The sequence below is a fragment of the Ranitomeya variabilis genome, chromosome 2 (assembly GCF_051348905.1).
Source record: "Ranitomeya variabilis isolate aRanVar5 chromosome 2, aRanVar5.hap1, whole genome shotgun sequence".
Classification (NCBI taxonomy): domain Eukaryota; kingdom Metazoa; phylum Chordata; class Amphibia; order Anura; family Dendrobatidae; genus Ranitomeya; species Ranitomeya variabilis.
In genome coordinates this window covers 480225324-480249388 of record NC_135233.1, presented here as the reverse complement: position 1 = coordinate 480249388, position 24065 = coordinate 480225324, and the positions used below count along the sequence as shown (strand labels likewise).

The window sequence follows — 24065 nt, the reverse complement described above, 5'->3', positions numbered from 1 at the left end:
TGGTAACGTGGATAAGACCCTAGTGCCCCTTTTTGTCTCCCCTTTTTCTTTGCAACTCTACAGTGGAGAGAGAGGACGCTGCTGATCATAAGAGCTTACACTCTACAGGAGAGAGAGAGGACGCCGCTGATCATAAGAGCTTACACTCTACAGGAAAGAGAGACAGGACCCTGCTGATTATAAAAACATATACTCTCCAGAAGAGAGAACACTCTACTGATCATAAGAGTTTGCTCTCTACAGGAGAGAGGACCCTGCTGACCATAAGTACTTGGTCTCTACAGGAGAGAAAGAGAATACCCTGCTGTCCATAAGAGCTTACATTCTGCATAAGAGAGGGCCCTGCTGACCATAAGAGCTTACACTCTACAAGAGAGAGGACCTCGCTGACCATAACAGCTTACACACTACACGAGAGAGACCACCCTGCTGAACATGAAAGCTTACACTCTACAGGAGAGAGGACCCCACTGACCATAAAAGCTTACACTCTACAGGAGAGAGAGAAAGAAGACCCCACTGACCATAAGACCTTACACTCTACAGGAGAGAGAGAGGACCCCGCTGACCATAAGAGCTTACACTCTAAAGGAGAGAGAGGACCCCGCTGACCATAAAAGCTTACACAATACATGAGATAGAGACTTATTCAGTGACTCTGGTGATGGAAAATGACTGCCATATAAATGGTGCTTCACTGGGAGCCGCTGATTTGTGATGTTCCAGGTGCTCATCACCACTGTACAAGGCATAATAATCCGCAAAGATGTCATGGCTGCAGGGCATTATGGGGAAATCTGCATGGTAATGTCAAATGATTTGTGGGAAATTGTGCCGGGAAACGTTTTTTTCTGTGATCCACATATCAAATCTCAAAATTTTCGAATTCACTTGAAACAATGAATTTCAGTAAATTCGATTCAAACTCAAATCAATCATCTTATCTCTAACAAGTTACAGATCAGGTCACTGGGTGCTGAGGAGCACAGGGCCTGCAGATGGTCCAACTCCATATTATGTCCATGGGTTTAGAATGGGATGTCATAAAATCTCCTGTGTAATGTATAGATGTCCCAATACTTTGTCCACACTGTGTAGGTTATATACATGACATTACATGCTATATATACTGTAGATTGTACTTACCATAGGGCACTGTACATTACATGGTACATGGGTGCATGTTATCTCTAGTCCTGTCGGACTGCTTTCACTTTCTGCACACACACAGTCCTGGCATTTGTCCGAGAACACTGGTGATCCTGGCTGTGGATGGAAACACAATGTCATCAAATTCTGATCAAAAGTGGGAAACAATGTCCAGTACCCTAAAACCTCAACATTAGATTTTGGAATGAGGAAAAACCTACATATTATTATATCCATTATATATTATATGCCCAATTTGGCCATAGTGTGGTTTGGGAGCAGTGACAAAAAATGTATAATTCAGCCAAATCAGATCCCTTGCGTTGCACTGATGAGGAGCAAATATTGTGAAACATATGACTGCAAATAGATTGTCTAGTTTGACTTCTTGTCCTAAATGTTGAGGCAAGGCTCGTTAAAGGGTCGATATTGACTTTTAGGATTGCTACATTCAATACTTCTAGTGCTCTTCCTCTGTGAACAGACAATTTGGACCTAATAGAGAGTACGGTAATAAATCCCATTTAAATTTCTGCTAACCGGCTGCATTTATGTTGCTGACAGTTGAGTGTAAAGCACTGCTGCATCTTTAACTACTTTATTTTGATAACTTTAGATGATTCTTAGGGTGCACCCCTGCTTTCCCTCCTGCCCTTCTACCGTGTTTTGCATGGAAACCTGGCAGGAAACGTTCTATTCACTTCAGGACTACCACAAGGAAAATGAAGCATGGAATGGCTCCCAATGAAATCAACTTCCTTTCTGCATACTATTATTTTTTAGCCACTCTGTCTAATTGATAAACTTACCAAATAGGTGATTAGGAAATAGAGGTCTATGATATCCTCTATATATGATGTATGATATGACTAGAATATACTTAACGCTACTTAAAACAAGAAAAAAACATTACCATATATTCTGCATTTCCATGAACACAGACATTCTTACGGACTGAAAAACAGAAAAAAAAACATTAGAAATTATTTTTAATTAGTATACATCTCTTTGGATTTGCTGACCCTATTGGAAAATGTATGACTCACTGAAGTTGGTGAGCCTTTTGCAAAAGAGACGTCATAATTTTCAGATATATTTTTTAAATAATTAGAAAATCATGTATCATTTCCTTCACAAATACTTGCTACATTGTGTCGGTATGTCACATAAAATCCCAATAACATACATTTGTTTGTGGGTATAACTTGAAAATAATATGAAAAAGTTCACAGGGTATGAATATTTTTCAAGGCGCTGTATGTAAGGGTAGAATAATTAAATGTGATAATGAATTGGAAAGCCATCTGGCAGTCTGAAGTCAATGCAATAAGCACTTTTCAATCATTTGGATAGATCAATATGTTAAGTCATGGGTTGATCTCGATGGACTTATGTCTACCTTCAACCTTAAAAACTCTTAAACTATTTGAAAGATTATAATATTCCGAAATTTTGGATGAATAGTCAGTGTCACGGGGTTACAGCAACAGAGAGGAGCCAGAAGACCTCAGCATCTGATTGCTCCTACTCCTGCGCTGAAAAGAAGCACTTCAGCTTCTTTTTAAATGGTCTTTATTTCTTTTGGCAGTACAGGGGTTAATCGACCTTGTTGGGAGTTCTGGAGCCTGAGGTCTCAGCTGAGCTCGGTTAGCCACTCCTGTCCCCTTTATAATCTAGGTCCTGATTCAAACCCACGTCAATGTCAGAGCTAGCTAATGCTGCATGGCTTGGAGGTGAGGTGTTTTTAGTGCTTATATGAGATGGAGTTTGGAGGAGCTATCTGTGACTGTTGCGTGGGTTTGTAAGTGTGATAATTTCCTTCCCTCCTCTTATCTTATTCTTATCCTCCACTCCACGGTGCATTCGTCTGTTATATTGTGAGTGAATATTTGTATGCCTGGTATCTTCAGTTACCCCTTGTACGTGTTGCCTTAAGCCGGGATCACACATATGTGAGATATGGCCGAGGCTTGCGGGTTAAAACCCAGCTCTGGCACTCAGGAGCAGAGCGTGCAGCCACACAGCAATACATGGAGCTGCACACTCCGCTCCAGAGTGCCGGCGCCAGAGCTGGGTTTTCACCTGTAAGACTCGTCCGTATCTCGCGTATGTGTGATCCCGGCCTTTTTCGTCAGGTTGGTGTACTGCTTTGCATGGCATCTCCCCTCTTCCCTGGGTGGGGGAAGAGAACAGCTGGAGGGCTGATTGAAGGAGATAAGGCAAGGGTGGTGGCCCCAGCATCTTCACCTTCAGAAGTATCCCGGGAAATAGGGCAAGCTAGGGCGCCCCCTAGTGTTAGGAGCAGCTAAGTAGCCCCTGGTCCTGGGTCACCTGACAGCTGAGTCGTGACAGTTAGGCTTTCAAGCAGATTATGTTTACAATTGTAGACAAAGTTTATGTTTGCATCTACATCATGTTACACTAATCGTACCACTTGAGGTAAGGTTACTCATATACACCTTTATGCTAAATAAAGCAATTATTGTATCATTGTATTTCGCCCCAGTCACAAAACTATTTGGCCTTGGGCAATTTAACCTGATCTGCAAATGAAATTATTTCTATATATTTTCAAATAAGAAATCTATGGAAATATAAGATAAGATCACGTACCACATTTATACACAGGACAGCAGTGTCCTTCTGGAATGCTCCCAACAATTTCATAGCCGAGGTCACAGTTGGGTGATATGGTTGAGCATAATTTAGTGTCGCACTCTAAATGGAAAAAAGCATATGACAGTTAGTCCTATGTAATCCCTCATATTATTTGATTTGCTATAGTTTGCTCTAGCCCGCACTTACTGCACACAGTCTCGTTGCAGCAGCTATCAATGGGGCTGATCAGGGTCACAGGTTGGAAACCATCCAGCTCACATGTCAGGTCTTTCAATAATGGCTGACATTTATGTTGTTGACAAGTGATTCCATTACCACCTTCCCGGCAAACGCAATCCTGGCAATCAAACTCAAACTCTTCCCCAATCTATAAAGATACAACATTAATCAACAGGTAATATAATCAAATTTCACTTCTGTAGTTAACAAAGTAAGAAGAAACATCAAAACACACAGTAGAAGCTGAGTCACTCCTGGGCAGTGAAGCAAAAAGAGAGTATACAGACAGGACAGATGATTCTTTCTTTGAGGTAAAACATTCTTTAAAAACAGGCAGTGAAATGTTTCACCTCAAAGAAAGAGTTAGCTGTGATCCCATGCTTTAATGTCTGTATACTATTTTTCTCCCTCCCCTGCCCAGGAGCTGTGGTATGATCAAACCATGTCCATGTATGATCAGACACAGCCATTACACAGTACATAGCAGGGTAAAGGCAAGGAAAACAGAACAGGCTGAATCTTATGTACCCTCTACTCATGATGTCACAGCCCAATATAGGTAAAGGTAGCTACCGCCTGTCTATAGGATGTCGCAAGACACACCAAAAAACTGCCAAAGCAAAAAAACACGAATAAATTGGTGCAAAAAAGTCCAAAAGGAATAACAAAATCTTTATTAGGTATATGAATAAACAAAACAAGGAATAAGATAATAGTGGGTTAAAAGGTGCAAACATATTGCACAGTCCGCATGGAGACAGACCACGCACCCCACATCCGTAACCAGGCAAAGCACACTGGGGCCAAAAGGTAATTCTAGTCACTGCATGCTCCATAATAGTAATCTCAAGTCATAATAGATATATAACCAGAGCACCACAGTGATAAATAGCAGGGTAGTACGCCGATCCAAAGTATACCCAGAACAAGTGCCTTACCAGCCGATGATGTGGGGAGAGTGTCCGCTCCAGACCCACCCCGACGCGCGTTTCGGAGATGTCCTTCCCCCTGAGGGTCTGGAGCGGACACTCTCCCCACATCATCGGCTGGTAAGGCACTTGTTCTGGTTACTGATGTTACTGTTATTCCTTTCAGACTTTTTTGCACCAATTTATTCGTGGTGTTTTGCTAGTACACAGCAGGGGCACATTTATAAGATTATCTCAGCACAGGAACATTTTTATTAAACACATTGAATTGTGGAAACTATTATGATTCCAAGATCTATTTATTAAAATGTACCTTTGTTCATGGTAAAACCCCTTTAAATAGTTTAAAAGGTGACAACGAGAATGACTTACTTCTCGTGGTATGTTGTCAGGTCCGACGCATCCTGAAAGAACAAAGCATTGCAAGTATGATGCCAGAGCTTATATATTTAATGCATTAATATTATACTTTTTTTTACATTCTTTTAGATTGTACTATAATTCAGTGACTCTATCATTGTCAACTAAAGAGTTCCGACCCCATATTTCCCAAATTAGATTAAACTCTGCAGCAGCAAAATCACCTATAAAATACGAAGCTCAATTAATTATACTGTCAATTCCTTTGTAATCACAAAGTAATAAATATGCTGTTATGTGCAGCACAGTTTTCTAATATACAAATTGTCTCTTCAGAGAGCAAAAGAACTAGAACTCTAGTGTCACCTATTGGAAGTAGCAATCCTAAAAGTCAATGTTAACCCTTTAACGAGCCTTGTCACATGACTTAGGATAATAGCCAAACCAGAATCTTAATTTGCAGACACTGTGTTTCGGGTTACTGCCCCTCATCAGTGCAAAACGGAGATCTGGTTTCGCTATGTGAGAGGCATCCGACCGATATCCAAGAAGTATAATTTCTCCTTGCGGAGATTGACATGCTAAGCATGCCGAGATGAGGAGACTTAAAGCCACAATGCTCCTCCGGGAAATATGCAAATTATGCAAATTGTCTCTTCAGAGATGGAGAGAAATAGAACTCTAATGCCACCTATTCGAAGTAACAATCCTAAAAGTCAGTGTCAACCCTTTAATGAGCCTTGTCACATGACTTAGGATATTAGGTGGCACTAGAGTTCTAGTTCTCTTCCTCTCTGAAGAGACAATTTGCATGATTTGCATATTTCCCAGAGGAGCATTGCGGCTTTAAGTCTCCTCATCTCGGCATGCTTAGTATGTCAATTTCCGCAAGGAGAAATTATACTTCTTGGATATCAGTCAGACGCCTTTCACACAGCCAAACCAGATCTCTGCTTTGCACTGACTAGGGGCAGTACCCAGAAACACAGTGTCTGCAAATTGAGATTCTGGTTTGGCTATTATCCTAAGTCATGTGACAAGGCTCGTTAAAGGGTTGACATTGACTTTTAGGATTGCTACTTCCAATAGGTGGCACTAGAGTTCTAGTTCTCTTTTTCTCTGAAGAGACAATGTGCATATTTCCCAGAGGAGCACTGCGGCTTTAAGTCTCCTCATCTCGGCATGCTTAGCATGTCACTCTCCGCAAGGAGAAATTATACTTCTTGGATATAGTTTTATAATAGAGACAAACAGAGGTGTCCTTCTTTACCTTTTCTCGTGGCTTGGCTTATTCTGAGACACGAGGGAATCAGCTTTTAATAAACGTGATTTTGAGACACTCTTTTGGGATATGTTTATGCTATTTATGTCTATACTTTATGTCACCTCCCAGGTGTTGCGATAGGACTTGCAGCCTCTTGAGAATTTCCCTGCCATGTTGCAAGAACATATTGAATTTGTATTGTGAGAAATTGGCGTCCTTAAAGAATTTATGGAAAGGTAATGATGGACACATCTGTTTGATGGATGTTCCAATTGAAAATCAACTAATATCCTATTTATTCTTACCACAATTCTGCACGCAGACGTCCACAGCTTCGCTAAAGGGCATTGTATCCTTTGGACAGAAGCAGCCTTCAACTAAACGGTTGTTATTTTTATTCAAATCCTCTTCTTCTGGACTAAAAGAAAACATGTTAACATGCATGTATAGATTTGTGGAATGAACTCTTAGTGGTACCATAAAATGTGAAGTGAATGTCCACCTTATTCTTTTTAGGTTCTACATTCTCTGCCAATTAAGCTCCTATATGAAATGTATGCAGTAAGTGTGTAAACTTAACTGTAAAGTTCAGGTTCATATTTGCAGATGGTGTAGAGAATATTGCATTTAATGACACTAGGAATACCTGTTTTACTGCTGTACCTTGTTTACACATATAGTGACCATCTCAGGTGTATACACATATAGTGACCATCTCAGGTGCATATATTACTGTAAAAGTCAGAAGGACGGTAAAACCTAGGATGTTACTGTAAAAGTCAGAAGGACGGTAAAACCTAGGATTTACCTGTCAATCTGGACATTCACCAAGGCCGTCGGTAAAAGCTCAAAATGAAAAGTAAAATTGGACTTTTACAGGGGAACTCTTGGTAAATGTTAACATTTCTCAACAGCGGTGGTAAAAGTCAGATGTATTCCATATAAACGAACGATTTTGGACTTTTACCTGGGCGATTGGTAAATCTTTACATTTACCAGCATGTGTTGGTAAAAGTAACTTTGAGTCACAGAATTCTGACTCTGACCAGCAGATGATGGTGGTAAAAGTTAACTAAACGCAATTTGCGACTCTGATGAAGGCCTTAATCGTTAGAAATATTTTTATTCTTCAAAATGCAAATGCAAATGTGTCCTCCATTTCCTCGCCCGTGGTGGCTTACACTTTTTATTACACCCTTCTCAGCTACATTTACCAAGAAGCCGTGGTAAATGTGCACATTTACCAACTGCGCTTGGTTAAAGTCAGATGTTCCATCTTCACACCAGATATTTCTGACTTTTACCAACGCTGTTGAGAAATGTTAACATTTACTAAGACTTCACCGGTAAAAGTCCAATTTTACTTTTCATTTTGAGTTTTTACCGACGGCCTCGGTGAATGTCCAGATTGACCGGTAAATCCTAGGTTTTACCGTCCTTCTGATTTTTACAGTAACATATACACATACACTGTGTGCAGAATTATTAGGCAAGTTGTATTTTGATCACATGATACTTTTTATACATGTTGTCCTACTCCAAGCTGTTCAGGCTTGAGAGCCAACTACCAATTAAGTAAATCAGGTGATGTGCATCTCTGTAATGACATCAAAACCCTATATACAGGTCCTTCTCAAAAAATTAGCATATAGTGTTAAATTTCATTATTTACCATAATGTAATGATTACAATTAAACTTTCATATATTATAGATTCATTATCCACCAACTGAAATTTGTCAGGTCTTTTATTGTTTTAATACTGATGATTTTGGCATACAACTCCTGATAACCCAAAAAACCTGTCTCAATAAATTAGCATATCAAGAAAAGGTTCTCTAAACGACCTATTACCCTAATCTTATGAATCAACTAATTAACTCTAAACACATGCAAAAGATACCTGAGGCTTTTAAAAACTCCCTGCCTGGTTCATTACTCAAAACCCCCATCATGGGTAAGACTAGCGACCTGACAGATGTCAAGAAGGCCATCATTGACACCCTCAAGCAAGAGGGTAAGACCCAGAAAGAAATTTCTCAACAAATAGGCTGTTCCCAGAGTGCTGTATCAAGGCACCTCAATGGTAAGTCTGTTGGAAGGAAACAATGTGGCAGAAAACGCTGTACAACGAGAAGAGGTGACCGGACCCTGAGGAAGATTGTGGAGAAGGACCGATTCCAGACCTTGGGGAACCTGAGGAAGCAGTGGACTGAGTCTGGTGTGGAAACATCCAGAGCCACAGTGCACAGGCGTGTGCAGGAAATGGGCTACAGGTGCCGCATTCCCCAGGTAAAGCCACTTTTGAACCATAAACAGCGGCAGAAGCGCCTGACCTGGGCTACAGAGAAGCAGCACTGGACTGTTGCTAAGTGGTCCCAAGTACTTTTTTCTGATGAAAGCAAATTTTGCATGTCATTCGGAAATCAAGGTGCCAGAGTCTGGAGGAAGACTGGGGAGAAGGAAATGCCAAAATGCCTGAAGTCCAGTGTCAAGTACCCACAGTCAGTGATGGTGTGGGGTGCCATGTCAGCTGCTGGTGTTGGTCCACTGTGTTTCATCAAGGGCAGGGTCAATGCAGCTAGCTATCAAGAGATTTTGGAGCACTTCATGCTTCCATCGGCTGAAATGCTTTATGGAGATGAAGATTTCATTTTTCAGCACGACCTGGCACCTGCTCACAGTGCCAAAACCACTGGTAAATGGTTTACTGACCATGGTATTACTGTGCTCAATTGGCCTGCCAACTCTCCTGACCTGAGCCCCATAGAGAATCTGTGGGATATTGTGAAGAGAAAGTTGAGAGACGCAAGACCCAACACTCTGGATGAGCTTAAGGCCGCTATTGAAGCATCCTGGGCCTCCATAACATCTCAGCAGTGTCACAGGCTGATTGCCTCCATGCCACGCCGCATTGAAGCAGTCATTTCTGCCAAAGGATTCCCGACCAAGTATTGAGTGCATAACTGAACATTATTATTTGATGGTTTTTTTGTTTGTTATTAAAAAACACTTTTATTTGATTGGACGGGTGAAATATGCTAATTTATTGAGACAGGTTTTTTGGGTTATCAGGAGTTGTATGCCAAAATCATCAGTATTAAAACAATAAAAGACCTGACAAATTTCAGTTGGTGGATAATGAATCTATAATATATGAAAGTTTAATTGTAATCATTACATTATGGTAAATAATGAAATTTAACACTATATGCTAATTTTTTGAGAAGGACCTGTAAGGTGTGCTTAATTATTAGGCAACTTCCTTTCCTTTGCAAAATGGGTCAGAAGAGAGATTTGACGGGCTCTGAAAAGTCCAAAATTGTGAGATGTCTTGCAGAGGGATGCAGCAGTCTTGAAATTGCCAAACTATTGAAGCGTGATCACAGACCAATCAAGCACACAGTGTATAGCAACCATCTCAGGTGTATACACATATAGTTACCATCACAAGTGTATACACATATAGTGACAATCACAAGTGTATACACATATAGTGACCATCTCGCGTGTATTCTCATACAGTGGGGGAAATAATTATTTGATCCCTTGTAGATTTTGTAAGTTTGCCCACTCACAAAGACATGAACAGTCTATAATTTTAAGGGTAGGTTTATTTTAACATTGAGAAATAGAATATCGAGAATAAAATGCAGAAAATCACATTGTATAAATTATAAAAATGTACCTATTTGCATTTTGCAGTGATAAATAAGTATTTGATCCCCTACCAACCATTAAGAGTTCTGGCCCCTAGAGACCAGTTAGACGCTCCTAATCAACTCATTACCTGCATTTAAAGACAGCTGTCTTACATAGTCACCTTTATAACAGACTCCTGTCCACAGACTCAATTATTCAGTCAGACTCTAACCTCTACAACATGAGCAAGACCAAATAGCTTTATAAGGATTTCAGGGACAAGATCATAGACCTGCACAAAGCTGGAATGGGCTCCAAAACCATAAGTAAGATGCTGGGTGAGAAATGTTGCTGCAATAGTAAGAAAATGTAAAAAATACAAAATGACCATCAATCAACATCGATCTGGGGCACTAAGCAAAATATCACCTCACAGGGTATCCTTGATCATGAGGAAGGTGAGAGATCAGCCTAAAACTACACGGGGGGAACTTGTTAATGATCTCGAGGTAGCTGGGACCACAGTCACCAAGAAAACCATTGATAACACATTGCGCTGTAAAGGTTTAAAATCCTGCAGTGCCCGCAAGATACCCCTGCTCAAGAAGGCACATGTGCAGGCCCGTCTCAAGTATGCCAATGAACACCTGGATGATTCTATGAGTGTTTGAGAGAAGGTGCTGTGGTCAGATGAAACAAAAATTGAGGTCTTTGGCATTAACTTAACTCGCTGTGTTTGGAGAAAGAGAAATGATGCCTATGACCCAAAGAACACCGTCCTCACTATCAAGCATGAAGGTGGAAACATTATGATTTGGGGGTATTTCTCTGCTAAGGGCACAGGACTACTTCTCCACATCAATGGGAGAATGTATGGAGCCATGTACCATGAAATCCTGAGTCAGAACCTCCTTCCCTCCACCAAGACATTAAAAATGGGTCGTGGCTGGGTCTTCCAGCAAGACAATGACCCAAAACATACAGCCAAGGCAACAAAGGAGTGGCTCAAAAAGAAGCACATTAAGGTCATAGAGTGGCCAAGCCAGTCTCCAGGTCTTAATATCATAGAAAACTTATGTAGGGAGTTGAAGCTCAGAGTTGCCAAACGACAGCCTCAAAATCTTAATGATTTAGAGATGATTTGCAAAGATGAGTGGACCAAATTCCTCCTGACATATGCGCAAACCTTATCATCAACTACAAAAGACGTCTGACTGCTGTGCTTGCCAACAAGGGTTTTGCCACCAAGTATTAAGTCTTGTTCGCCAGACGAATCAAATACCTATTTCTCACTGCAAAATGCAAATACATTTATATAATTTATACAATGTGATTTTTTGGATTTTATTTTTCATATTCTGTCTCTCAATGTTAACCCCTTAAGCCCCGAGGGTGGTTTGCACGTTAATGACCGGGCCGATTTGTACAATTCTGACCACTGTCCCTTTATGAGGTTATAACTCTGGAACGCTTCAACGGATCTTGGCGATTCTGACATTGTTTTCTCATGACATATTGTACTTCATGATAGTGGTAAAATTTCTTCGATATAACTTGCGATTATTTGTGAAAAAAAACGAAAATTTCGCAATTTTCCAACTTTGAATTTTTATGCCCTTAAATCACAGAGATATGTCACACAAAATACTTAATATGTAACATTTCCCACATGTCTACTTTACATGAGCACAATTTTGGAAACAACATTTTTTTTCTTAGGGAGTTATAAGGGTTAAAAGTTGACCAGCAATTTCTCATTTTTACAACAACATTTTTTTCAGGGACCGCATCTCATTTGAAGTCATTTTGAGGGATCTATATGATAGAAAATACCCAAGTGTGACACCATTAAAAAAACTGCACCCCTCAAGGTGCTCAAAACCACATTCAAGAAGTTTATTAACCCTTCAGGTGTTTCACAGGAATTTTTGGAATGTTTAAATAAAAATGAACATTTAACTTTTTTTCACACAAAATTTATTTCAGCTCCAATTTGTTTTATTTTACCAAGGGTAACAGGAGAAAATGGACCGCAAAAGTTGTTGTATAATTTGTCCTGAGTATGCTGATACCCCATATGTGGGCGTAAACAACTGTTTGGGCGCATGGCAGAGCTCGGAAGGGAAGGAGCGCCATTTGACTTTTCAATGCAAAATTGACTGGAATTGAGATGGGACGCCATGTTGCGTTTGGAGAGCCCCTGATGTGCCTAAGCTTTGAAACCCCCCACAATTGACACCATTTTGGAAAGTAGACCCCTTAAGGAACTTATCTAGATGTGTGGTGAGAACTTTCACACAACAAGTGCTTCACAGAAGTTTATAATGCAGAGCCGTAAAAATAAAAAATCATATTTTTTCACACAAATGATCTTTTCGCCCCCCAACTTTTTATTTTCCCAAGGGTAAGAGAGGAAATTGGACTCCAAAAGTTGTTGTGCAATTTGTCCTGAGTACGTTGATACCCGATATGTGGGGGTAAACGACTGTTTGGGCGCATGGCAGAGCTCGGAAGGGAAGGAGCGCCGTTTGACTTTTCAATGCAAAATTGACTGGAATTGAGATGGGACACCATGTCGCGTTTGGAAAGCCCCTGATGTGCCTGAACATTAAAACCCCCCACAAGTGACACCATTTTGGAAAGTAGACCCCCTAAGGAACTTATCTAGATGTGATTTGAGAGCTTTGAACCCCCAAGTGTTTCACTACAGTTTATAACGCAGAGCCGTGAAAATAAAAATTATTTTTTTTTTTCACAAAATAGATATTTTAGCCCCCAGTTTTGTATTTTCACGAGGGTAACAGGAGAAATTGGACCCCAAATGTTGTTGTCCAATTTGTCCTGAGTACACTGATACCCCATATGTGGGGGGAACCACTGTTTGGGCGCATGGCAGATCTCGGAAGGGAAGGAGCGCCATTTGGAATGCAGACTTAGATGGATTGGTCTGCAGGCGTCACATTGCATTTGCAGAGCCCCTCATGTACCCAAACAGTACAAACCCCCATAAGTAACCCCATATTGGAAACTAGACCTCCAAGGAACTTATCTAGATGTGTAGTGAGAACTTTGAACCCCCAAGTGTTTCACTACAGTTTACAACGCAGAGCCGTGAAAATAAAAAATCTTTTTTTTCCCCACAAAAATGATTTTTAGACACCCAAATTTTTATTTTCCCAAGGGTAACAAGAGAACTTGGACCCCAAAAGTTGTTGTCCAATTTGTCCCAAGTACGCTGATACCCCATATGTTGGGGTAAACCCCTGTTTGGGCGCACGGGAGAGCTCAGAAGGGAAGGAGCACTGTTTTACTTTTTCAACGCAGAATTGGCTGGAATTGAGATCGGACGCCATGTCGCATTTGGAGAGCCCCTGATGTGCCTAAACAGTGGAAACTCTCAAATTCTAACTGAAACCCTAATCCCAAAGGTAACCCTAACCCTGACACACCCCTAACTCTAATCCCAACCGTAATCCCAACTGTAAATGTAATCCTAACCCTAACTTTAGCCCCAACCCTAACCCTACCTTTAGCCCCAATCCTAACTTTAGCCCCAACCCTAACTCTAACTTTAGCTCCAACCCTAGCCCCAACCCTAACCCTAGCCCTAACCTTAACCCCAACCCTAACCCTTGCCCTAACCCAAGCCCTAACCCTAGCCCTAACCCTAGCCCTAGCCCTAACCCTAGCCCTAACCCTCGCCCTTACCCTAACCCTAACCCTAGCCCTAATCCTAATGGGAAAATGGAAATAAATACATTTTTTTTATTTTATTATTTTTCCATAATTAAGGGGTGATGAAGGGGGGTTTGATTTACTTTTATAGCATTTTTTTATAGCAGATTTTTATGAATGGCAGCTGTAACACACTAAAAGACACTTTTTATAGCAAAAAAGTTTTTGCATCTCCACATTTTGAGACCTATAATTTTTCCATATTTTGGTCCACAGAGTCATGTGAGGTCTTGTTTTTTGCGGGACGAGTTGACGTTTTTATAGGTAACATTTTCGGGCACGTGACATTTTTTCGCTTTTAATTCCGATTTTTGTGAGGCAGAATGACCAAAAACCAGCTATTCATGAATTTCTTTTGGGGGGGGGGTGTTTATACTGTTCCGCGTTTGTTAAAATGGATAAAGCAGTTTTATTCTTTGGGTCAGTACGATTACAGCGATACCTCATTTATATCTTTTTTTATGTTTTGGCAAAAACAATAGAAAAAATAATTATTTTGGCATCGCTTTATTCTGAAACTTTTGAAACTATAACTTTTTTATTTTTTTGCTGACGATGCTGTATGGTGGCTCGTTTTTTTGCGGGATAAGATGACGTTTTCAGCGGTACCATGGTTATTTATATCTGTCTTTTTGATTGCGTGTTATTCCACTTTTTGTTTGGCGGTATGATAATAAAGCGTTGTTTTCTGCCTCGTTTTTTTTAATTTTTTTTACGGTGTTCACTGAAGGGATTAACCAGTGGGACAGTTTTATATGTTGTTTCGTTACGGATGCGGCAATACTAAATATGTGTACTTTTATTGTTTGTTTTTTTTATTTAGATAAAGAAATGTATTTATGGGAATAATATATATATATTTTTTCTTTATTTAGGATTTTTTTTTTTTTTTTTACACATGTGGAAATTTTTTTTTTTACTTTGTCCCAGGGGGGACATCACAGATCGCTGATATGACAGTTTGCACAGCACTCTGTCAGATCAGCCATCTGACTTACAGCGCTCCTGGCTTACCAGCGCCTGCTCTGAGCAGGCGATTGGTAAGCCACCTCCCTGCAGGACCCGCATGCAGCCCCGCGGCCATTTTGGATCCGGGGACTGCAGGGAGAGGAGGTATGAGATGCTCGGAGCAACGCGATCACATCGCATTGCTCCGAGGGTCTCAGGGAAGCCCGCAGCGAGCCCCTCCCTGCGCGATGCTTCCCTATACCGCTGGAACACTGCGATTATGTTTGATCGCAGTGTGCCGGGGTTTAATGTATCGGGGGCGGTCCGTGACCGCTCCTGGCACATAGTGCCGGATGTCAGCTGCAATACTCAGCTGACACCCGGCCGCGCTCCCCCCGTGAGTGAGGCCGATCGCATATGACGTACTATCCCATCGGTGGGAATTAAGGCCCACCCCACCTTGATGGGATAGTACTAGGGTTGAGCGAAACGGATCGTTCATTTTCATAAGTCGCCGACTTTTGGCAAAGTCGGCGTCTCATGAAACCGACCCGATCCCTGTGTGGGGTCAGCCATGCGGTACGCGACTTTCGCGCCAAAGTCACGTTTCAATGACGCTAAAAGCACCATTTCTCAGCCAATGAAGGTGGGCGCAGAGTGTGGGCAGCGTGATGACATAGATCTCAGTCCCCACCATCTTAGAGAAGGGCATTGCAGTGATTGGCTTGCTTTCTGCCGCGTCACAGGGGCTATAAAGGGGCGTTCCCGCCGACCGCCATCTTACTGCTGCTGATCTGAGCGTAGGGAGAGGTGCCGCTTCGTCAGAAGCAGGGATAGACAGTGTTAGGCAGGGTACATTCACCCCCAAACCGCTTGTGCTGTAGCGATTTCCACTGTCCAACACCACCTTTTGTTTGCAGGGACAGTGGAAGCTACATTTTTTTTTCCTCAGCGCTGTAGCTCATTGGGCTGCCCTAGAAGGCTCCCTGATAGCTGCGTTGCTGTGTGTGTATGCCGCTGTGCAAACCAACTGCTTTTTTCAAAGCACAAATCCTGTTGTTCCTTCCTTTCTGCACAGCTATCTTGTGTGTTTGTCCACACTTTTGTGTGCAGCAGTCCTTTTTATAGCTGCCTGCCATACTTTCCTGAGATTACTGCAGGGAGATAAAGATTGGCAAGTCTGCCTCTGTGCCAGTCCTGTGTGTGGCATCTGTCTCTCATTGTGTGCCACCGAAAACCACTGTGTAATACTGGGCCTTTTTTTTTTTTTCTAAATTCTCCCTGTCAAAAAAAAAAAAATTAGTGGGAGATAAAGATTGGCAAGTCTGCCTCTGTGCCAGTCCTGTGTGTGGCATCTGTCTCTAATTGTGTGCCACTGAAAACCACTGTGTAATACTGGGCCTTTTTTTTTGGGGGGGGGGGGGTAAATTCTCCCTGTCAAAAAAAAAATTATTAGTGGGAGATAAAGATTGGCAAGTCCGCCTCTGTGCCAGTCCTGTGTGTGGCATCTGTCTCTAATTGTGTGCCACCGAAAACCACTGTGTAATACTGGGCCATTCTTTTTTGGGGGGGTAAATTCTCCCTGTCAAAAAAAAAATAATTAGTGGGAGATAAAGGTTGGCAAGTCTGCCTCTGTGCCAGTCCTGTGTGTGGCATCTGTCTCTCATTGTGTGCCACCGAAAACCACTGTGTAATACTTGGCCATTTTTTTGGGGGGGTGTAAATTCTCCCTGTCAAAAAAAAAATAATTAGTGGGAGATAAAGATTGGCAAGTCTGCCTCTGTGCCAGTCCTGTGTGTGGCATCTGTCTCATTGTGTGCCACCAAAAACCACTATGTAATACTTGGGCATTTTTTTTGGGGGGGGTAAATTCTCCCTGTAAAAAAAAAAAAAAAAATAGTGGGAGATAAAGGTTGGCAAGTCTGCCTCTGTGCCAGTCCTGTGTGTGGCATCTGTCTCTCATTGTGTGCCACCGAAAACCACTGTGTAATACTTGGCCATTTTTTTGGGGGGGGGTAAATTCTCCCTGTAAAAAAAAATAATTAGTGGGAGTCTGGGAGATAAAGATTGGCAAGTCTGCCTCTGTGCCAGTCCTGTGTGTGGCATCTGTCTCTCATTGTGTGCCACCGAAAACCACTGTGTAATACTGGGCCATTCTTTTTTTGGGGGGGTAAATTCTCCCTGTAAAAAAAAAAAAAATTATAGTGGGAGATAAAGGTTGGCAAGTCTGCCTCTGTGCCAGTCCTGTGTGTGGCATCTGTCTCTCATTGTGTGCCACCGAAAACCACTGTGTAATACTTGGCCATTTTTTTGGGGGGGGTAAATTCTCCCTGTCAAAAAAAAAATAATTAGTGGGAGATAAAGATTGACAAGTCTGCCTCTGTGCCAGTCCTGTGTGTGGCATCTGTCTCATTGTGTGCCACCGAAAACCACTATGTAATACTTGGGCATTTTTTTGGGGGGGTAAATTCTCCCTGTAAAAAAAAAAAAATTAGTGGGAGATAAAGGTTGGCAAGTCTGCCTCTGTGCCAGTCCTGTGTGTGGCATCTGTCTCTCATTGTGTGCCACCGAAAACCACTGTGTAATACTTGGCCATTTTTTTTTGGGGGGGGGGTAAATTCTCCCTGTAAAAAAAAAATAATTAGTGGGAGATAAAGATTGGCAAGTCTGCCTCTGTGCCAGTCCTGTGTGTGGCATCTGTCTCATTGTGTGCCACCAAAAACCACTGTGTAATACTTGGCCATTTTTTTGGGGGGGTAAATTCTCCCTGTAAAAAAAAAAATAATTAGTGGGAGATAAAGGTTGGCAAGTCGGCCTCTGTGCCAGTCCTGTGTGTGGCATCTGTCTCTCATTGTGTGCCACCGAAAACCACTGTGTAATACTGGACCATTCTTTTTTTGGGGGGGTAAATTCTCCCTGTAAAAAAAAAAAATAATAGTGGGAGTCTGGGAGATAAAGATTGTCAAGTCTGCCTCTGTGCCAGTTCTGTGTGTGGCATCTGTCTCTCATTGTGTGCCACCGAAAACCACTGTGTAATACTTGGCCATTTTTTTTGGGGGGGTAAATTCTCCCTGTAAAAAAAAAATAATTAGTGGGAGATAAAGGTTGGCAAGTCTGCCTCTGTGCCAGTCCTGTGTGTGGCATCTGTCTCTCATTGTGTGCCACAGAAAACCTAGTGTGTAATATTGTTTTTTTTTGTTTGTCTTTTTTTAATTCTCCCAGAAAAAAAAAAAATTGTGGGAGATTAAGATTGGCATTTCTGCTTGAGTGCTGGTCCTGTGTGTGCCATCTGTCTCAAATTATTGGGGCACAGAAAACCTAGTGTGTAACATTGGGCCTGATTTTCCTTTCAGTGTCAGGCACCTATAAAGGTATATATAAATCCTACAGAAGTTTGAGTTCACCTTATAAGTTGTTTTACAGTAACAAATACCGTTACTTTGGTTACATTTTGCAAACAATGAGGAAGTCTAGTGGAAGAGGTCGTGGCCGTGGGCGGTCATTGTCAGCTGGTAATGATGGTAGTGGTGGTGGAGCATCAGGTGGTCGTGGTAAAAGCAGTACAGCACCTAAGTCTCGAGTTGTTGAGCCAGGTTCGTTGTCTGGCTACACAAGGCCTCGAACGCTCTCTTTTCTGGGAGTAGGAAAACCACTTTTTAAGCCGGAGCAGGAGGAACAAGTATTGGCTTTCATTGCTGCCTCTGCCTCTAGCTCTTTCACCTCCTCCTCGGAAAGTGCCAAATGTCAGAGCAGTGCATCGTCAGTGGATGCTCCCGGTCAGGAACAAGTCGCTTGCTTGTCTTCTTCACCCAGAACAAGAGAGAAGGATGCGTCAGGAGACACAACAGGTTACTCCATGGAGCTCTTTACACATACCGTTCCTGGGTTAGACAGTGAAACAGTTAACAGGCCATGCCCATTAGAAGTTGAATTGGACAGCCACAGCCAGATTACTATGCTGTTCCTTTGACTCAGACCAGAACATTGCCCTCGCAGTGTACTGAGGCAGAATCAAACCCAGCGGAGACTATGGTGCCCCGTCACGAACGCAATACCACCGGCTTACACGGTGACACAGACGAAGTTGCACACGACATAGAAGAGGAGGTCATAGATGACCCAGTTGTTGACCCCGATTGGCAGCCATTGGGGGAACAGGGTGCAGGCGGCAGTAGTTCTGAAGCGGAGGAGGAGGAGCCGCAGCAGGCATCAACATCACAACAGGTTCCATCTGCCGGGCCCGTATCTGGCCAAAAACGCGTGGCAAAACCATTTGGAGGACAGCGTGTCCATCCGGTTAAAGAAGCTCAGTCTGCAATGCCTGAAAAGGTATCCGATAGTAGAAAGAGTGCAGTCTGGCATTTTTTTAAACAACATCCAAATGATCAGCGCAAAGTCATCTGTCAAAAATGTTCAACTACCTAAAGCAGAGGTCAGAATCTTAAAAGTCTAAATACAAGTTGCATGCATAGACATTTATCCACCATGCATTTGCAAGCCTGGACTAACTACCAAACGTCCCTAAAGCTTGCAGCACCCTCGGCCAATGAAGCAAGTCAGCAACGCTACATCCCTTCCCTCACTGTAAACCCACCATTTCCCGCACCACCTGCAGTATCTGTGCAGCTTTCGTCGCCAGGCCAAAGCAGTCAGGGAATCACCAGGTTTGCAGTAGGAAACACTGCATGTAGGGCACCGGCAAGAATACCATCTCCAACCCTCTCTCACTCACCCATGTCCACCGGCACCACTGCTAGTTCCACGATCTCCAGCTCTCCAGTCCAGCTCACCCTACATGAGACTCTTGTTAGGAAAAGGAAGTACTCATCCTCGCATCCGCGTACACAGGGTTTGAATGCCCACATTGCTAGACTAATCTCATTAGAGATGATGCCTTACCGGTTAGTTGAAAGCGAAGCTTTCAAATCGCTGATGGACTACGCTGTACCACGCTACGAGCTACCCAGTCGACACTTCTTTTCTAGAAAAGCCATCCCAGCCCTCCAACAGCATGTTAAAGACCGCATCGCCCATGCACTCAGGCAGTCTGTGACTACAAAGGTGCACCTGACAACAGATGCATGGACCAGTAGGCATGGCCAGGGACGTTACGTGTCCATCACGGCACACTGGGTGAATGTGGTGGATGCAGGGTCCACAGGGGACAGCAATATTGGGACAGTTCTGCCTAGCCCACGGTCAAGGAAAGAGTTGGCTGTAGGCGTTCGCCCCCCCTCCTCCTCTTCCTCCTCCTCCAGAAGCGAGAGCTCGTCCACAGACCGCAGTCGCACATCCACTCCATCCGCAGCTGCCACTGTTGCACACCAGGTGTGCCATTATGGGACAGCTAGTGGCAAGCGTCAGCAGGCTGTATTGGCAATGAAGTGTTTGGGCGACAACAGACACGCCGCGGAAGTTCTGTCCGAGTTCTTGCAGAAAGAAACTCAGTCATGGCTGGGCACTGTACATCTTGAGGCAGGCAAGGTAGTGAGTGATAACGGAAGGAATTTCATGGCTGCCATAGCCCTTTCCCAACTGAAACACATTCCTTGCATGGCTCACACCTTAAACCTGGTGGTGCAGTGCTTCCTGAAAAGTTATCCGGGGTTACCCGACCTGCTCCTCAAAGTGTGCAGACTTTGCTCGCATATCCGCCGTTCGCCCGTACACTCCAGCCGTATGCAGAACTATCAGCGTTCTTTGAACCTTCCTCAGCATCGCCTAATCATCGACGTTGCAACAAGGTGGAACTCCACACTGCACATGCTTCATAGACTGTGCGAACAGAGGCGTGCTGTTATGTATTTGTGGGAGGATACACGGGCAGGCAGTTGGATGGCAGACATGGAGTTGTCAGGTGTGCAGTGGTCGAAGCTACAAGACCTGTGTCAAGTCCTTCAGTGTTTTGAGGAATGCACACGGCTGGTTAGTGCAGACAACGCCATAATAAGCATGAGCATCCCCCTAATGCGTCTGCTGATGCAAAGTTTGACGCACATAAAGGAGCAGGCGTCTGCAGCCGAGGAAGAGGAAAGCCTTGATGACAGTCAGCCATTGTCTGGTCAGGGCCGTGTAGAGGACGCGGTAGTGGGCGAAGAGGAGGAGGAGGACGAGGAGGATGATGGGGATGAGTACTTTTTTAATGAGGAAGCTTCTCCTGGGCCAACAGAAATTAGTGGCGTTGCAAGGCCGGGTTCTGTTTTTTTAAGGGAGACAAGTGACGTAGATTTGCCTGTAACTGCCCCTCAAACCAGCACAACCGCAGATTTGACAACTGGAACTTTGGCCCACATGGCGGATTATGCCTTACATATCCTCAAAAGGGACCCACGCATTATTAAAATGATGAGCGATGACGATTACTGGTTGGCCTGCATCCTTGACCCTCGCTATAAAGGCAAATTGCAAAATATTATGCCACATGAGAACCTCGAACAAATATTAGCAACCAAACAAGCTACTCTTGTAGACCGTTTGATTCAGGCATTCCCAGCACACAGCGCCGGTGATGGTTCTCACACAAGCTGCAGGGGGCTACAGGGCAGAGGTGTTAGAGGTGCACAGATCAGAAGTGACGTTGGACAGAGGGGTTTTCTGACCAGGTTGTGGAGTGATTTCACAATGACTGCAGACAGGACAGGTACTGCAGCATCTATTCAAAGTGACAGGAGACAACATTTGTCCAGTATGGTTACTAACTATTTTTCATCCCTTATCGATGTTCTCCCTCAACAGTCATTCCCATTTGATTACTGGGCATCCAAATTAGACACCTGGCCTGAATTGGCAGAATATGCATTGCAGGAGCTTGCTTGCCCAGCAGCTAGTGTGCTATCAGAAAGAGTATTCAGTGCTGCTGGTTCAATATTAACCGAAAAAAGGACTCGTCTGGCTACCCAAAATGTGGATGATCTCACCTTCATTAAAATGAACCACTCCTGAATTTCAAATTATTTTGCCCCACCTTTCCCGGCTGACACCTAGCTTTCCTATAAAAAGGTCTTGCTTGTGGACTGGTCTTACTGAGTGTTCCAATCTCTTAATTTGCAGCAGCTGTTTGTCCAGCATACGACATGTTTACACCTCCCTCAATGGGAAAACTCCGCCCACGGGGCCGTGGTCTCGCCACTTGGCGCAAGCACCCGTTACAGTGCTGTTTGTCTGAAGAGCTGGGTGTGCCCGCTTTTGGTCGACGGCACTGCCACTGGGTCCCTCATAGTACAATGAAGTGTCTCTGGCGGTGGTGGTGCGCACCCAACGTCAGACACACCGTTGTAACATGAGGGGCCCTGGGACGGTACCGCCGGCCACAAAAGAGTCCCCCTCCCAGCTCAAACTGTGCTCTACCATGTGCAAAATTATCTCGCACAGCTCCACCAATGTTTAGTCTATGCGCTGACATCATTCAATGCCTGGCACTGACAATACCAATTTGTTGACATCTATGATGCTAGTTAAAGTAGTCTGGGTCTGTGTCCTATATTGACACCAGTAAATATTTACTGCCAAATTACTTTGTCAGAAACTCAGCAGATGAGCCCACCCCTGTACCTAAGTATGCCACACTTTTTTTGTTGTTGTTGTTTTGCGAGACATTAACATCTATTTATTTTTTGTGAGTACTAACTGTGTCAGACACTCCTTGCAATCCTCCTCCGCTGACCACAATGCTGCCTGTGTATCCATGTAACCTATTTAAAACTGCCATGAGCCTATTTTTTGTTATTTTAGGCCTTCATTAGCCTGTCTGCGGTCCCTCCTTGCAATACTCCTCCACTGACCACAATGCTGCCTGTGTATCCATGTAACCGATTTAAAACTGCCTTGAGCCTATTTTTAGTTATTTTAGGCCGTCATTAGCCTGTTTGCGGGCCTTCATTAGCCTGTCTGCGGGCCTTCATTAGCCTGTCTGCGGGCCTTCATTAGCCTGTCTGCGGTCCCTACTTGCAATACTCCTCCACTGACCACAATGCTGCATATGTATCCATGTAACCGATTTTAAACTGCCTTGAGCCTACTTTTAGTTATTTTAGGCATTCATTAGCCTGTCTGCGGGCCTTTATTAGCCTGTCTGCGGTCCCTACTTGCAATACTCCTCCACTGACCACAATGCTGCCTATGTATCCATGTAACCGATTTTAAACTGCCGTGAGCCTATTTTTAATTATTTTAGGCCTTCATTAGCCTGTCTGCGGTCCCTCCTTGCAATACTCCTCCACTGACCACAGTGCTGCCTGTGTATCCATGTAACCGATTTAAAACTGCCATGAGCCTATTTTTAGTTATTTTAGGCCTTCATTAGCCTGTCTGCGGGCCTTCATTAGCCTGTCTGCGGTCCCTACTTGCAATACTCCTCCACTGACCACAATGCTGCCTATGTATCCATGTAACCGATTTTAAACTGCCTTGAGCCTATTTTTAGTTATTTTAGGCCTTCATTAGCCTGTCTGCGGTCCCTCCTTGCAATACTCCTCCACTGACCACAATGCTGCCTATGTATCCATGTAACCAATTTTAAACTGCCTTGAGCCTATTTTTAATTATTTTAGCCCTTCATTAGCCTGTCTGCGGTCCCTCCTTGCAATACTCTTCCACTTACCACAATGCTGCCTGTGTATCCATGTAACCGATTTAAAACTGCCATGAGTAGTGTTGAGCGATACCTTCCGATATCGGAAAGTATCGGTATCGGAAAGTATCAGCCGATACCGTCAAAATATCGGATCCAATCCGATACCGATACCCGATCCCAATGCAAGTCAATGGGACGAAAATATCGGAATTAAAATAAACCCTTTATAAACTTGTAGGTTCATTCTACATGAAGGAAAACAACTAAGAATAATGTAGGATGTATTGGGGGACGTGGCGGAGATATTAAAGGCACAGAGGTTTAGCCCAATGTAATAGAATAGCAGGATTTTTTTTTTTTTTTATGACGTTCGGCGTTAGAAAGAATTTGACTATGTTAATTTTTTTTTTTTTTATGTCAGATATTGATGTTTCACTACTTCCACGCCCTTCACCTTCTTTTTTACTTCTCCCACGCTTTCTTCTTCATTATCCTCATCATCAGCTTCTTTGACATCAACTTCTTCACCTTATTCATCTTCTTCTTCATCTTCTACCTATTATTTTTTGGGTTACATTGTTCATATTCTTTTTATTTTACTATTATCTTCATCATATTCTACTTCTTCA

General features: G+C 43.0%; 1 protein-coding gene across 1 annotated transcript in view; it reads right to left on the bottom strand.

Annotated features, from left to right (window-relative positions):
* LOC143803846 (intestinal mucin-like protein) overlaps positions 1 to 24065 on the bottom strand; it is an 86795-nt gene that overhangs the window by 10489 nt on the left and 52241 nt on the right. The window contains exons 7-12 of the mRNA XM_077281611.1: positions 6846 to 6958; positions 5289 to 5320; positions 3955 to 4135; positions 3763 to 3867; positions 2063 to 2103; positions 1147 to 1266 (exon numbers count right to left, since the gene is read on the bottom strand). Coding sequence (XP_077137726.1) covers positions 1147 to 1266; positions 2063 to 2103; positions 3763 to 3867; positions 3955 to 4135; positions 5289 to 5320; positions 6846 to 6958 — 592 coding nt within the window. The remainder of the gene's footprint in view (positions 1 to 1146; positions 1267 to 2062; positions 2104 to 3762; positions 3868 to 3954; positions 4136 to 5288; positions 5321 to 6845; positions 6959 to 24065) is intronic.